The sequence below is a fragment of the Rhinatrema bivittatum genome, chromosome 6, assembly GCF_901001135.1.
Source record: "Rhinatrema bivittatum chromosome 6, aRhiBiv1.1, whole genome shotgun sequence".
Taxonomy (NCBI): Eukaryota; Metazoa; Chordata; class Amphibia; order Gymnophiona; family Rhinatrematidae; genus Rhinatrema; species Rhinatrema bivittatum.
The window spans coordinates 215,395,091-215,411,108 of record NC_042620.1 but is presented as its reverse complement, the minus strand read 5'-3'; the positions used below and the strand labels follow the sequence as shown (position 1 = coordinate 215,411,108).

The window sequence follows — 16,018 nt, the reverse complement described above, 5'->3', positions numbered from 1 at the left end:
TCTTTCCTTGAATCTAAGGGATCGCCCGTTGAAATTCACTGAGAGATCCAGGCCTGGGGTTCAGATTTCTTGTTCCTCTTTCAGCTCTGGTATGTATGCCAATTGATCGCCAATTGAAGCACAATGGACCTTACTGAAATGGAAATATTCATAGAAATGGAGACTGTGATGTCAGATAAGAAACAGAAGGCCCTTCTGGTCTGTTCAGTTTACTTCCAGTTGTAACGCCACAGACTCCACCTGATCTCTGGCTTTCCTTTACCTCTTTACAGCTAGGGATCCCCTGTGCAGATCCTAAGCTTTCTTGAATTCAGTTCCTGTTTTTGCCTCGTTTGGGAGGCTGCTTCATCATTCGTAGCATGTTGTGTTACTTGTTCAAGCTATCACGGTTTACATTATTAACGTTCACTTTGTAATTTGTTCTCTGAAAAGCCTGTTGCAATTTTAGTTATCTGTGAACTGAGATGATGTTCCCAACGTATCCCGGTATATAAAAACACTTAAATAAATAAATAAATAAAATAAATCTATTACCCTTTCTATAAAGAAATGTTCTTTAGGCCTGCAGATCAGATGGAACCAGAGCTAGAATCCTGGTGCCCTCAGCCTATATTTGCAGATACCTGGGGATTTCCCCCCTATTTTCTGTCCTCTCCCCTTCCCCTCAACATACCTAGTCTGGTCAGTGTATGGTCCTGGGCTAAGGGTCATATACCAGAGCTGCTATTTATTTTATTTACATTTTACCTTTCATTACATTCAGGTACTGTAGGTAATTTCCTAATCCCAGAGAGTTTACAATCAAAGGGCCTGATTTACTAAGGCTTTTCTCCCATTTTGTCTATGGGAAACATGTTTAATAAATGAGGTCCTAAGTTTGTACCTGAGACAGTGGAGGGTGAAGTGACTTCCCAGGAAGTGGCACAGGGATTTGAAACCTGTCTTCCCTGGTTTTCAGCCCACTGCTCTAAGCACTAGGCTACTCCTCCACTCCACTGCTATCGGGACCTTGCAATCATGGGCCCTGAATCCAGCCACTAGGTGTCACCCTTGAGCAATGACCACCACTTCCCCTCTCCCCCAGCTCCCACCCGGGACTGTAAACATATCAGAAAATATTTCTTCATGTTACTACTGAGTCAATCATCCCCTTTGGCCCTTTACTGGTCAGGTGTGATGCTTGATGCAGCCAAAACTTATGAATTGGCCAGTACAATTGAGTCGGTGTTTCTGGTTATTTGAAACACCCTGATGACTAAATGGGTTGGTTTTAAACTAATTGTACAACGTGGTGGTTCTGTCCATCTTTCACCCCTTATTTTTTTTATCAGTTTCTAAGTTCACATTTTGTATGTTGAGTGAAGCTAGAAGAACATAATTTGATTTATCTATATATCTCATTGCTTGTTTTCTCTCTTAAATCTACTCAGGATTGTTTCTTTGTTTGAATAATATTAATCCTACTAAAAGATGAATTTCTCACATTCCCAGTTACAGCGAGGTCTCTGTTCACATGGCAGGTCACAAGTGTGGTGCTCTGTTCACCAGAGAATTTATTAAGTTATCAAATAATTCAAATCCATTGGTTACTGGTGAATTATTAAACTAGGTAACTTGTCAAACAAGGTGATGGGGAAATGTTGGTATTGAGGAATAAAATGTATTGGGAGTGACACCCTATCACCCATCCCTAATCTGTTTCCTGTACTCATCTATGATTGTCTTAGCACCCCCAACTTTTTTCTCCCAACATATCTTTCTCTGTCTCCTCCCCTTGTCTCTCTCTCACTCTCATTTCAATTGGTGGGGCCTGGAAAACATCACCAGCCTCACTCCTCCTCTTCAGCTGTCATGACCCAGGCAACCCCACAAGCTCCACTCTTTCTAGGAAAGAGTGAAGCTCGTGGGGTTGCCTAGATCAGGCAGCTGAGTTTGTTGGGCTCCTTGGTTAAGCAGCAGATGAGCAGTCTGCCTGTCAGGTGCTCCTACAAAGTTGATGTGTAGTCTTGATCATGGATACGTCATGACCTATGCTGCTGTCGATGATGTATTATTCAATATTTGGCATGCTGTGTTCAGTCTCATCATAAGATTTATGTTGTTCTTCCTGTCTTTTTTAATAGCTGGTTTGCTGCAGCCAGCACTGTGGAATTAGTAAGATCACTATCAGAAAGACAAAAATAAAAAGTGTTTAGTGTGCTGGACTGACAGGAAGTATAATTGCCTCAGTATTGTGTAAGGCTTTTAAACTTAAAAGCAATAGTAAAAATCAAAAGATCTAGGAATGGATTTATGCTTACCCTGCCCAACCACTACTGTTGAAATCAATGATTAATTTACATTATTTTAGCATGATTGTAATTCTCCAGATTTCCTGAGAAAGTGCTGAGGGACTTCCAGTAATGCATGTAGCTGTTCTCGTCATTCCAGTGGTTCCTGGTCTCTCCGAATTTCTTTTGGCTATATTAGAATCCTCAGCTTTTGCCTTGCAGGTGGTATGTTCATAGTAACAGGAAGCACGGACCATGTGATAAGAATATACTACTTGGGATCCGAGTCCCCTGAGAAAATTGCTGAATTAGAGGCGCATATGGTAAGAGAAGATGATTAAATAGCTTGCATGTTAATCCATTTAGTATTTTCATTGTTTGCAAATAACATCATTTATTACACACTGGTAACGCTATCATTCTCAAAGTTTTTACAATTCAGCTTCTTGAGTTTGCACATCTTCAGCCTCTCGGTGATTGCAGCTTGCATGTTCCTTGTATTTTGGGTCTTAGAGGGTCATTGTTCAAATTGCGATGGGTCATTATCTCATGTATTAGGGCGTTATCACACACGATAACACTCTAATGCATGCGATAACTACGGCATCGTGATTTGAAAATGTACATTGGGAAAGGGAGGATTTGGGTGGGGTTTAGGCAGGGTTTAGGAAAATTAGGGTCTGTAGCACTGCGGGCAATAATGTATCATGCATTATCGCCTGCAGTAGCGCCAGAAATAGCTACAGCACTGTCGCAATATGCCCACCTGCATACTATCGCCTCCGCCTCTTTTTTCATCATGGCTCATTATTCCACTATATTTATAGTGGAATGATAAATCCAGGGGTTAGTGAGCTGGATTTATGTCGTGATCCTTCTCATTTCATCAAACCTGTGGATGATAGGTGACCGATTCAGCAGAAAAGTTCTATTTCTAAAGACGAACAGCTAGAATTTCTCAGTTTGTTCTTTCTGGAAACTGCTTTAAATTGGGAGCAAAGTGTTTTTAACATTTCTTTTCTTGTTGTTTTGTGAAGGACAAAGTTGTGGCTATCCAGTGTTGCAACAACGGTGATAGGTAAGTGTTTAGTTAGAATCTCAGCCATATCTTTGTCCTTTAACGAATAAGAGCAACTTGGATTGGACCCTATTCACAAATATTTATGAATTCTGGTCTGGTCAAGTCTGAATGCATTGTTACATTTTAGAGCAGTGGTTCTCAACTCTTTTTCGGTCGGGACACCTGACAGATGGTTCTCACATGCGTGACACACTAAACATGTGACCGTCATGGGGCTAAATGTAAACATACATTCTGCATCGTCAGGAACCCCCAATAATGGATGCAGAGCAGAACTAGGGCATTACCTGTATAATTCACCATACAAAAAAGATATTCTGGTTCTGATGACATCTCAGTAAAAGTAAAACAAACTCCTTTAACTACAGGCACAATAGCCCTTCTTATAGAAAGACAGTAATTTACCACTAATGTATATCCTATTGAGAAAACACAACAAATAAGATTGATACAATTGCCTACATGCTAGTAAAATACCTCACCTTGGTCACACACCCAGACCTGACCTTCACCATGTACAGAAAGACCACAAATTATAAATATGGAGACAAACTGGAATGAAAAACCAAAAAAAGCCACTCTGTATGTAGTGTGAACCTGAAGAAATGAAAGAGAAATATAGCACCTAACACAGTCCCAGGATCTGCAATAATGCACATAAACTAATCCGCAGAAAGTTACACCTGTATTCCCTGTACGTACCCGGATCAGTCCAGACTCCTGGGTTTGGCCCCCCCTCTAGCAGATGGAGACAGAAGTTTACAAACAAAAACTCCGCCTATATCTAGGCTGGTGCCACCTACAGTCTGGCAGTATTCTTCTGTCTCCTAGCAGGTGGAGAGGGTGCCAAACCTACAGTCTGTGTTGAGGCCTAGATTTAGGTGGTAGTTAGTGTGTAAAAGAGAAAAAAAAAAAAGGAAGAGAAAGCGGTTTGAGAGTAGGAAGCCAACGGATTGGGGTTCGGACCGCAGAGGCCTGCCTGCTGGTCACCGAGCCTGCCTCCCAGAAGGTAGTGAGGTCCTGAGGGGACCATCCCCTCTGGTTGAGGCCGCTGTTAATGAAGAATGAAGTAGTTTCTAGAGGTGCAAAATTTTACCTCAGGTTTCCCTGTCATTGTATTCTGATTTATCATGATGATAGATACATTTTCACTGAGATAAAGCAACTATGCGTGTACCTGGACTCACACTCCCAATAGTCTCCAAGTGGTGTTGGTTTAAATTAAGCTGCATAGCACGGTGTCCCAGCAATTTAAAATTTTTGATATTTTCTTTTTTGTACCGCTTTGTATATTGGATCTCCCATTATACTTATAATATTGAAAAAAAAACAACTAGTTACATATATTTCTTTGTGTAATTGTTGAAAGATGTAATATTTCCAGTTTTTAATTTTATCTTTTTCTCTATACATTGGTTTTTTCAATGTATTAAAATGGAAACCTTAATAAATATAAAATAATAAAAAAAAAAAGTTAACTCCGACCTATAAAACCTCCATCCATGCCCCTTTTGTCTGGATAAATTTTGTGTACACAAAAGTTTGTGTATGCACACTATGCACTTGGTGGGAGAAAATATTGAAAGCTCAGTTTTTGTGTGTTTAACTCAAAATGTTACACACACCAAGGCTTTCAATGTTTACGTTAATAGATTAGAACACAAAAAAAACACCAACAAAAGAATAACTGCATAAAAATACATGAATGTAATAACAGCTGGTAATAGCACATAAAACACCAGTAAAACAATAAGAACTGGAATAACCAGGCAAGAAGATACCACCAATAAAACACAAAACTTCAGGATTTTGACTTTTTTAGTTTACTAACTGTTGTATTGGAAATAACTCCAATAATTTATGGAGCTACTGTTTCGACATCAAAGAAATCTGGATTGTGTCCATGTGTTCTGAACTGATTAAACAGAAAGACTCTTGTCTCCTTCCTGGTGACACTTATCTGCTCGGACATCCTTATCTTCATATCCTGTAGGACCTTGGTTTCAGATGCCTTGTCAATGAAATGAGATGTAGTACAGAGGCAGAAGGCCTTAATTACATCCTGCTCCTTCTATAACTACCAGCTTAGCACAGACTGTTTGTTTCAATGTAGGATTTCCGGAAGGAAAAAAGTATGTGTATATGTGTATGTATAAATATATGTGTGTGAATGTGATTGTGTACATATATGTGTGTATATACTTTTAAAATGTAATTCATTTTTAACATAAAAACACACTTTGATATTTATACATTTTAGAGTACCCTTACTCCAGGAATATTTTCAACATTTGTCAAATTGACAGCTCATTGGCAGGAGTATCACACTTGAGGGAATATTTATACCAATGCATATTTTGCTGTTTCCATGTGTTCAACATGGATTACAATTTTACATACATAAAATACATAGAACATAAAATATCACAATGTTATCAGACAAAATAAAATAACTCAGAATAGAAATAATAAAATAAAAATTAAATAGTATAAAATACAAATACACTGCAAATATTCAGAAACAGGTCCTTTATGAAACCTATTCAGAGGCGTTCCAAGTATGCCTGAGGAAAAAGAAAAGCCTTAACTTTCTTCCGAGATTTTAAATATTCCTGTTCCTATTGAACATTTAAAGACAAGGAATTCCATAAAATCAGAATGGCCAATGAAAATGACATGCCCTGAGAGGAATTATAAAAAGGAGGGTAGGAGGTGGGAGTGGGCCATACCATGGGCCATAATCGCTATTCGCTATCCCTCCCACGCCTTGAGATGATTGACTAATATCTAAGTGTCCCTTATGTTCCAGCCTTCACACGAGATGCATCAAAATGTGCTAAAGCTTTGCCTCCCTACTGAAGTTTTTGTCATAAGCACAAAGGTGAAAAGGATCTTTGTGGAGTCCGGGCTCTCTGTCTTTCAAAGAAGTCAGACTCTGATGAGGCCGTGATTTACAGAAAGTGGGAGTTAATGTCTTTTTCCTTCCATATTTCCCTCAGCCTTCGCTTTGTGAGTGGGAGTAGAGATGGGACGGCTCGAATCTGGCAATACCAGCAGCAGGAGTGGAAGAGTACAGTCCTGGATATGAATACCAAGATGACAGGGTGAGGACGCGCACTTGCTGTCTTGCACTTTTCTTCTCTTTGATGGTCTGCAGAACTTGTTTGAATTCTGCAGTTTTTCCATCTGTTCTGTTAAAGAATGGTGTGTTCAGCTTCATTCTGAATCTTTGATATGTTTCTTTCGGGTTTTCCCTGTACGTACCAGGATCAGTCCAGACCACTGGGTTGTGTCTCCCTTCCAGCAGAGGAGGTCAGAGAAAAAAAACCCTGAAAAGGCACCCCTCTTAACCTGGTGTGCCACCTGCAATCCCTCAGTATTTTCTCTGACTTTCAGCAGAAGAGTTGACAGAACCTGCGGTCCTGATTTTTCAATTTCTTTAAATTTAGTTACATCTTTGTTTTTTTAGAGTTCTAAGGCTCTGGATGATTTAGTCAACACCTTTGGCTACAGCAAATTGGTTGTATAAAAAAAAAAAAAAGCTCAGTGCGGTTTTATTTTCCCAGGCTTTTCACTCAGCAGGTAGAGGTAAGGCAGGGGCTGGCAGCTCTAAAAGCTTTGTTCCCGGAGGGCCGTCTATCTCTGGAGGGGGATTAACCGGTGGGCCGGTCCCTCCCCTCAGTGACCCGAGACGAGTATTTACAATAATCGAAAGTGGCTGACTAAAGTTGATGTTGGATTGTAGTTCAGTTGGATTGTAGTTCAGCTGGGGTCTGGAAAGGCTTGTTTAAACAGCCACATCTTAAGCCTTTTTCTGAATGTTGGGAGGCATGGCTCCTGTCGAAGATCCGGTGGAATGGAATTCCATATCGCTGGTCCTGCTGTGGAGAATGCCCGGTCTCTGAATGTTAGGTGTTGTGTGGTTTTGGAGTGTGGTACATGAAGTGATCCTCTGTAGGCTTCTCTAATGGTTCTGGTAGAAGAGTGTCGTCTAAGAGGGATTTGTAGGTTAAGATGTGTATGGTGATGTATGGCTTTGTGGATCATTGTGATGGATTTATGAAGAATCCTGAAGTGTATAGGCAGCCAGTGTAAGATTTTGAGGATGGGGGTGATGTGGTCTCTTCTCCTCGTGTTTGTCAGAATTCTGGCGGCAGTGTTTTGGATCATCTGAAGCAGTTTGGTAGAGGATGATGGGAGACCTAGTAAGATAGAGTTGCAATAATCAATCTTAGAGAAGATTATTGCTTGAAGAACTGTTCTGAAATCTTGGAAGTGAAGGAGAGGTTTTATTCTTTTCAGAACCTGTAGTTTGTAAAAGCAGTCCTTTGTTGTTTGGTTGATGAATGATTTTAAATTTAGATGATTGTCAATTAAAACTCCTAAGTCTCTTGCTTGGGTGATGAGAAGGTTGTCTGGCGGACTCGAGGTGATGTTACTGTTTTCCGGGGATATGAGTAGGAGTTCACTCTTTGCAGTGTTTAGAATCAGGTATAAGCTGTCGAGGAGGCTGTTGATTTCTTGAAGGCAGTTTTCCCAATATTCAAGAGTTTTAGCAATGGTTTCCTTAAGGGGGATCAGGATCTGGACATTGTCGGCGTATAGGAAGTGTTTTAGATTCAGTTTGGTTAACAGCTGGCACAGTGGAAGAAGGTAAATGTTAAAGAGAGTAGGTGATAGTGAAAAGCCCTGGGGAACTCCCAGGGGGGGAGTTATAGCGGATGGATTCTTAGATGGGGGTGTTGATGAGTCCGCTCCAGTAGAGGGGGACGACCCCCGGGTTTCTCGGCTGTTTCGCCGGGAGGAATTGGATCCCTTGATCCCCTATGTCCTGGAGGAACTGGAAGTGGAGGCACCAGTCACCAGTTCGGAGCCAGTTAAGGGGAAACCAGTACTCTCTGGGCTGCGTGCCCTGCCCCAAACCTTTCCTTTCCACCCAATGCTTAAGCAGTTGGTCACTCGGGAGTGGGACTCTCCGGACACGACCCTGCTGGTGGGACGGGCGATGGACAAACTCTACCCTTTACCCGAGGAAGCCTTGGATATCCTCAGGATTCCCAAGGTGGACGCGTCGGTTACTGCGGTCACTAAGCGGACCACCATTCCTGTTACGGGAGTGACGACTCTTAAGGACTTACAGGATAGGCGGCTAGAAGTCCTCCTCAAGTGCATTTTTGAGGTGTCAGTGCTCTGTATTAGAGCGGCGGTCTGCAGTAGCTTCATGCAGCGAGCAACCCTTGGGTGGGTCCAGCAAATGCTCACATCACAGGTGTTGCCGGCAGAGGAAGCAGATCAGGAAAATAGGATGGAGTCCGTGGTAGCTTACACAGCAGATGCATTATATGATCTGTTGCGGGCATCTTCACGCAACATGGCCACTGCAGTTTCGGCTAGATGGCTTCTCTGGCTCCGGAACTGGTCCACGGACGTTTCTTCCAAAACTCAGTTGGGCAGTCTTCCTTTTAAGGGAAAATTGTTGTTTGAGGAGGAACTTGACGCCCTTATTAAGTCTCTTGGGGAGAATAAAGTGTATAAATTGCCAGAAGCCAAGCCTAAGTCTTCCAGGCCCTTTGGGGCAGCTCGTTACCGTTTCCGAGGACAGCGCAGATTTCGGCAGTCGTGGCCGCCTGCTTTTCCTGCCCGACAACAGACTCAGAGGGCTCAGTCTTGGCTTACTTCCTTTCGTGGTCGGAGACCATTTCGGAAGGGAGGCTCTCAAGGGGCCACCGGAGGGAAGCAGTCCCATTGAAGGTGTTCCGACCCTCTCCCCGGTTCCAGTGGCGGGAGGTCGTCTCTCCTGTTTCTCGAAGAGTGGGTCAGGATCATGTCGGACCAGTGGGTCCTCACTATCATCGCCCACGGTTACAAGTTGGATTTTGCCTGCCCGTTAAGCGATCTTTTTCTGATTGTTGTCCTATATTTGAGTTTGGAGAGATTTCGACTCTTGGTGCCAAGGTTTGAACGTCCCCCCGCGTCTGGCTTCGGTGGCACACATCCTATCCTTCCTGCAGGAGGGACTGAAGAAAGGTCTAGCTTGCAGTTCTCTCCGGGTGCAGGTTGCGGCACTGGGTTTCCTGCTGGGTAAGAATGATGGCTTTTCATTAGCAGCTCATCCAGAGGTGTCCCGTTTTTTGAAGGGGGCCGAGCATTTGCACCCGTCGGTATGACAAATTTGTCCTGCCTGGAGCTTGAATTTAGTTCTTAAGAGCTTATGTGGTCTTCCTTTTGAGCCCCTCCGGCGGGCTACGTTGAAGGATTTGACACTCAAGACTGTTTTTTTGGTAGCCATTACCTCCGCACAGCAAATTCAGAGCTTCAAGCTTTGTCGTGTCAGGATCCATATCTTCGTATTTTGGATTCAGGAGTTTCGCTGAAGACCGTTCCCTCCTTCTTGCCCAAGGTGGTATCGGCTTTTCATGTCAATCAGACGATAGAGTTACCGGCCTTCCCGAATTTGGATCCGACTTCTGCAATGGATAAGGATCTGCATAAGTTGGATGTGCGCCGGGTTCTCCTTCGCTATCTAGAGGTGACCAATGCTTTTCGATTATCGGATCATTTGTTTGTCTTATTGACTGGTCCTAGACGGGGACACAAGCCATCCAAAGCTACGGTTGCTAGGTGGTTAAAGGAGGCCATTTCTTGCACTTATCTTTGCGCTGGGCGTGCCATACCAGAAGGCTTGAAAGAGCTCTCTACCAGGTCTCAAGCAACCTCTTGGGCGGAGAGCCAGTTGGTCTCGCCGCAGGAGATTTGTAGAGCAGCCACTTGGAAATCCTTGCATACTTTTGCGAAACATTATCGTGTGGACGTCCGAGATCCGGAGGTCAACTGTTTTGGTAGCAGTGTTCTTCATGCGGGACTCTCCAGATCCCACCCCAATTAGGGCAGCTCTGGTATATCCCAGTGGTCTGGACTGATCCTGGTACGTACAGGGAAAGGAAAATTGGTTCTTACCTGCTAATTTTCATTCCTGTAGTACCAAGGATCAGTCCAGACGCCCATCCTTGGGTTTTTTGGAGAGTCCGTTTTTTCTGTATGTTTTCTTCCTTGCTCTTACCTCGGCAGAGTTCTTTACAGGCATGGGAAGGAATCTTCTTGATTGATATGTTATGTGGCGGTACAGTTTGTTTCTTTTACCGCGCGTATTGTTGTAGCCACTGGTTGTTATGTTTGGGGATTTGTTCTCCTTTATTGGTTATTCTGCTTTGATGTTGTATATACTGAGGGATCGCAGGTGGCACACCAGGTTAACATCAAGTGCTTAACTTTAAGGAATTATTTTATTTTAGTTTTATTTAGTATATATTTTATTATGATCTTAATAGTTTTTATTTGACTCTTACTGTAACAGCTAATTTATTTATTTTCCCTTTGTAGTTTTAGCTGTTCTCTATTTTATAATTATTGTATTTTCGAAAATTTTAACTGTAAACCGTTGTGAAGGCATGTCTGATGTAACGGTATAGAAATGCTAATAAACTAAACTAAGAGGGGTGCATTTTCAGTTTTGTTTTTTTCACTGACTCCCTCTGCTGGAAGGGAGACACAACCCAGTGGTCTGGACTGATCCTTGGTACTACAGGAACGAAAATTAGCAGGTAAGAACCAATTTTCCTATTTGCATTAACGACCTAATTACTTACAAAGTAACACAGAGTGCTACCCCTGCTTCTAAATCATTAAGGCCTCAGTTCTGCCAAATCTCTGAGAATGATTGGATAGTTAGTCCAGGGCACTTTGTATTTTTTATTTTGCTAAAAAGAAATTTGGGATGGTTTGGTTGGATATTCTGGGCTGGGGTGGCTCCAAGCTCTTAATTTTCTCTTAGTGAATAGCAGGGCCGACCTTAGGGGCATGGAATGGGAGCAGCTGCACAGGGCACTGCTGTTTGAAAAGGGTGCACATTTTGATCTCTGGGCAGGGTCCATGGACCATAGTGCCCTCTCTGCAACGTAGTCTTTCTGTACCTAGATTTTACTGTTCTGGAGAGGGTTAAATAACTCAAATTGTACTTTTTAGACAATTTAACAGTTTTTAGGTGGACAGGTTATGTATCATCGATATGTAACATGTTCTTAATGTATTTTTATGTTGATTTTGTGGTGTGATAGTCTGTATTTTGTTTTTATGTTTTAAAACTTTGTTTTATTGTATATCGCTTAGCACTTTTTGCAGTAGGTGATTAATAAGTCTGTAATAAAGATAAAAGATAAAGGTACTTCTGTTAAGTGATGGTCCAGGCCCTCTTGCCTTGGGGGCTATGAATGTTGCCGTGCTCTGCCTGGCCTTGGAAATTGAATCCAGCACTACCACTGAGACACTAATTCAGCATTTCTAAACAAATCTTCTCATTTTAGGAACAGCGTGGTGTCTGTGGAGGACAAGGTGACTAAGCTGAAGGTTACCATGGTTGCCTGGGACCGCTGGGACACAAGTGTCATCACTGCAGTCAACAATTTCCTTCTGAAAGTGTGGAACTCTTGCACTGGGCAGCTTCTTCACATCTTATCTGTGAGTCAGTCTGCCTCAAACTTGCATAATGTCTGTAAATTCAAACATGATTAGGATAGGAGCAGAAGTTTAGACAATATACATGGTCATGGTTGATCAAGTCAGTTGTTTGCTGCTTGCATAGCCAACTGAACATGCAGCCCCTGGATATTGTTTCATCGAATAGAAAATTCCTTTTTTTAGGATTGGTTACCTGTATAGAACTTCACTAGGATTCTCATCACGATTTGAAGAAATGGAAGGTGTTATAGGCCTTCCCATAATAGCAGAGAAAGGTAATTATTAGCTGATTGGGAATAATTCTCAAACTGCTCAAATTTGCTGCAAAGTTCATAGGTAAAACGTACCCACAGTCTTTGCATCAGTATCCAAACAGAAAGTTTGCTTCCACTTTGAAAATTCTTGTGGGGTACAAAGTTCTTCTCAACTTTTGCCAAGGATTTTCCTGAGGGAATTCTTTCAATGTCCAATAATGCCCATAGATTTGAAAATGCAGTCTGCATGCATTGTTTTCCTCCTCCGAGCTAAACCACCCCCCCTCCCCCGTCCCCGGGAACGCCTCCTCTGAATACAGCCAAAGCTCCATGCAGCTGGATTTAATGGGGTAAAGGATGGGCAGTTTTTCCAATGTCCCTTTTAACTGAGTAAGTTGCCTTGAGAAATTGCCCTCCTCTTGTGGATGCTGTAAAAATGTCCCCATCCCATTGTTGGACAGGCAGAAAATTGAGCTACAGTTTTTTGGAGATGTCCTCTTTTTTTTTTTTTTTTTTTTTGCGAACCTTCTGCTTGTATAGTATCTTGCCAGAAGCCGCCCTGGGGACAGTTGTTTTGAAACTAGGACCCCACAGAACTGGGAGTACAGCTGGAAATCATTGTTTGTGCGAAAGACGTTTGCTGCTGCTGGTGAACTTTACGCATTTATTGCAGGGCCACGATGATGAAGTGTTTGTGCTGGAGGCTCACCCTTATGACCAAAGGATCCTACTTTCTGCTGGCCACGATGGGAACATATTTATTTGGGACCTTGACAAAGGCACCAAAATTCGCAATTATTTTAACATGGTAAGTCTGGAATGGGAATTGTTCTGGGGACAGTCTGGCATTTACATGCAGCTCCATGTACAACTGGAGTCTTGTTTTTTTTTTTTTTTTTGCTGAAAAGAAGAACCAGGGTCATTTAAAAAACTTTTGCTTTCTTGGTTGTCTTAGATAGTTTTGTATCAGAGATGTTCCATGTATTGAATGGGATGGAAATGGAATATTGAAATGGAAACTGAGTTTCCTCATTTGCTGGCACTAAGTTGTAATCTATTGACAGATCGCTAGTATTAAGGCAGAAATTTTCAAAACGGCCCTCCTGGGTGCAACGCCTGCAGGTGTGGATTTTGTACAGATTTCCAAAAGGAAGATCCGTGCATTTTTTCCCTTTGAAAAATGTCTGTGGGCTGTGGGCTTTGCTCCTGCTGTGTTGTGCAGTATATATTTGGCTGGGAAACGGCATGCAGAAACCATCTTGGGGGAGGTTGGGCTTGGTTAATATTGGGTAAGAGTGGGCTTTATATTAATGGAGCGGGGGTTAAGTCACAGAGGGAGTGGGGCTTGATCACAGGGATGGGATTGTATATTCTTGATCCCTGCATGGGGGGAAGGGGCATCTCTCAGGCCACCAAGACAGGGGGACTAGGAGCTTGCTGTCCTTTTAAGAAGCCAGCCCCAGGATGGGGAGTTGCTGTTGCGCATTGCTGCGGCTGGAAACACGTGTTGTTTCTAGACCATGGCAATGGAAGTAAATTTACTGCAGGATTTACTGAATTGCGATACTCCAGCATTGCAGTTTAGTGAATGCTGTGGTAAATATAGTAACTTGCTATAAAATGGTTCAGGAACCTATTTTACTGTGGGTTAATAAATAGACTCCTCCTCCTTTTTGCTTTTTACATAAGAACATAAGAAAATGCCATACTGGGTCAGACCAAGGGTTCATCAAGCCCCAGCATCCTGTTTCCAACAGTGGCCAATCCAGTTTAGCTTCTTTAAATCAACACATTTTAAGAAGGTTAAGTTAAATTCTCCGTGTGAGGCACAATGTACTTCTGTCACATAGGAATCACTCTGGACCTAGAATATGATTTTAATGTCAAGGAGAAGCTGAGGCAGTCAGTTTTATACTTTTTTGGGACTGTAAGCTAATGGACTATATTTACTTTTGTGTTTGCAGTAATTTCTTTAGAGCTTTGGTGCTTGTGTTAATTTTTGAAATGCCTTATAAATAAAGAATTTGAAAAAACCAACAAAAAAATGGGTATATTATGTTATTATATTATATCTTACAGATTGAAGGCCAGGGTCATGGTGCTGTGTTTGACTGCAAGTTTTCGCCGGACGGGCAGCACTTTGCTTGCACGGACTCCCATGGGCACATGCTGCTGTTTGGTTTTGGATGCAATAAACCTTACGAAAAGGTGAGCGAACCGAATCGGATTTGTCGGAGGAGGGCAAAAAGCTAACCAGTCCTGTGGGAATTTATTAGAGGCAAGGAGAGTATGTCCATTCAGTTCATTTAATCTTAATGACAGTAGACTGAGGCAGCTGCATGTCCCACATAATACCATGTTCACTCTGGATTAGTACTTTGCTCCAAATGTATATTCCCCCATATGTATTGTGATCATCACAATCCAGTTTACTTAAAGGTTGCGCATATGGGCGAAAGTCCGGAAAGAGCTTTCTCTGAGGACAAGCAGGATATTAGTCCTCACACATGGTTGACATCATCAGATGGAGCTTGTGCGGAAACTTTGACTAGGCACACTGAGCATGCCCAGCATGCTCTTTCTCACAGGACATGCAGGATGGGAGTCCTCACATATGAGTGACATCACAGGATGGAGCCCAATCACGGAAAACTTCTATCAAAGTTTCCAGAACTTTGACTGGCCCCTACTGGCACTAACCCTGCAGCCAGCAGGGGTCCCCCTTCAGTCTTCTTTTTTCCGCGCTGCAGTAGCCTCGCGGTTTAGGAGCTCTGAGGATTCCTGACAGGAATTTTCCTCACGGAATTAACTAACGTTAAATTGCCCCACAGGGGTCCATCCTCTAACTTCTCTCTAGCCGCGGTACTCCGGTAAGTTTTTTGACAGTTTTTCGTTGATCACCGTCGAGTTTGGCCCTTGCGGCCTGCTGGCCGTCGTCCATCCCACAGCTCGATTTTTTTCTATGGCCATGGCGCCAGGGTTCCGCCGGTGCCCGGACTGTACTCGCACCATGTCTATCACAGACCCTCATGGCGTCTGTGTAATGTGTTTAGGCCGGGAGCATGATTTCCTGACTTGTACCAAATGTGCCCTCATGACACCCAAAGGTCGCAAGGCAAGGATGGAGAAGATGGGACTCCTCTTCTGTGCTCACATCCCGACGCCATCCATTGCATCGACGTCATCGGAACCAGCACCGTCGACATCGCACCAGCATCGACCACCGTCCGGTGACCGTCCGCCATCGACGTCTTCACGGCCATCGGCGCCCGTTACTCCCTCTCAGGATCGAGGGGATCATAGGGAGAAACATCGCCATAGGCATCGTAAGACTCGGACCATCGAGGGAGCGAAATCATCAACCTTGCCACTGTCCGAGCCACCGTCAAAGAAGCCCTGTCCAGGAAAGGCACCGACCATTCCTGCGACCGGGTCATCGAGGCCACCCTCATCTGATCGGGGTTTGGGAGCCACGATTCTGCCTGTAAAGGTGGTCCCTCCGGCTATGCCTCTGCCTCCCTCTTCTGTTCCGGAGCCGGGGCTGCTTGCTCCAGGTCTCCGAGAAGAACTGGACCGGCTGGTCCAGGAGGCCATCGACAAGGCAATGCAACGACTCCAGGTCCCTTCGGCACCGACACCGGCACCGATACCGATTGTGGAACCGGTCATCGACCCGATTCCAGCAGCGCTGGCTCCGCTGCTATCTCGGATGGAGGCGCTCATAACTGCCCTTCCACCAGAGCGCACCAGAGCCATCGGGTCTCCGATGGCTCTGGTGCGCTCCCTGTTGACAGCCTCATCGGGAGGAGAAACACCGTTCCGCATCCCTCCTTCGGGAGTTTTGCCTCAGCCATCGATGCCAATTCGTCCCTCGCCACCGATTCATTCATCGGGGGCGA

The 16,018-nt window shown here is 43.6% G+C and overlaps 1 protein-coding gene across 1 annotated transcript in view; it reads left to right on the top strand.

Moving 5' to 3' along the window:
* Positions 1-16,018, top strand: part of BRWD3 (bromodomain and WD repeat domain containing 3) — a 278,367-nt gene that overhangs the window by 55,034 nt on the left and 207,315 nt on the right. The window contains exons 10-16 of the mRNA XM_029607930.1: positions 19-89; positions 2,493-2,593; positions 3,308-3,348; positions 6,351-6,455; positions 11,712-11,865; positions 12,793-12,927; positions 14,199-14,327. Coding sequence (XP_029463790.1) covers positions 19-89; positions 2,493-2,593; positions 3,308-3,348; positions 6,351-6,455; positions 11,712-11,865; positions 12,793-12,927; positions 14,199-14,327 — 736 coding nt within the window. The remainder of the gene's footprint in view (positions 1-18; positions 90-2,492; positions 2,594-3,307; positions 3,349-6,350; positions 6,456-11,711; positions 11,866-12,792; positions 12,928-14,198; positions 14,328-16,018) is intronic.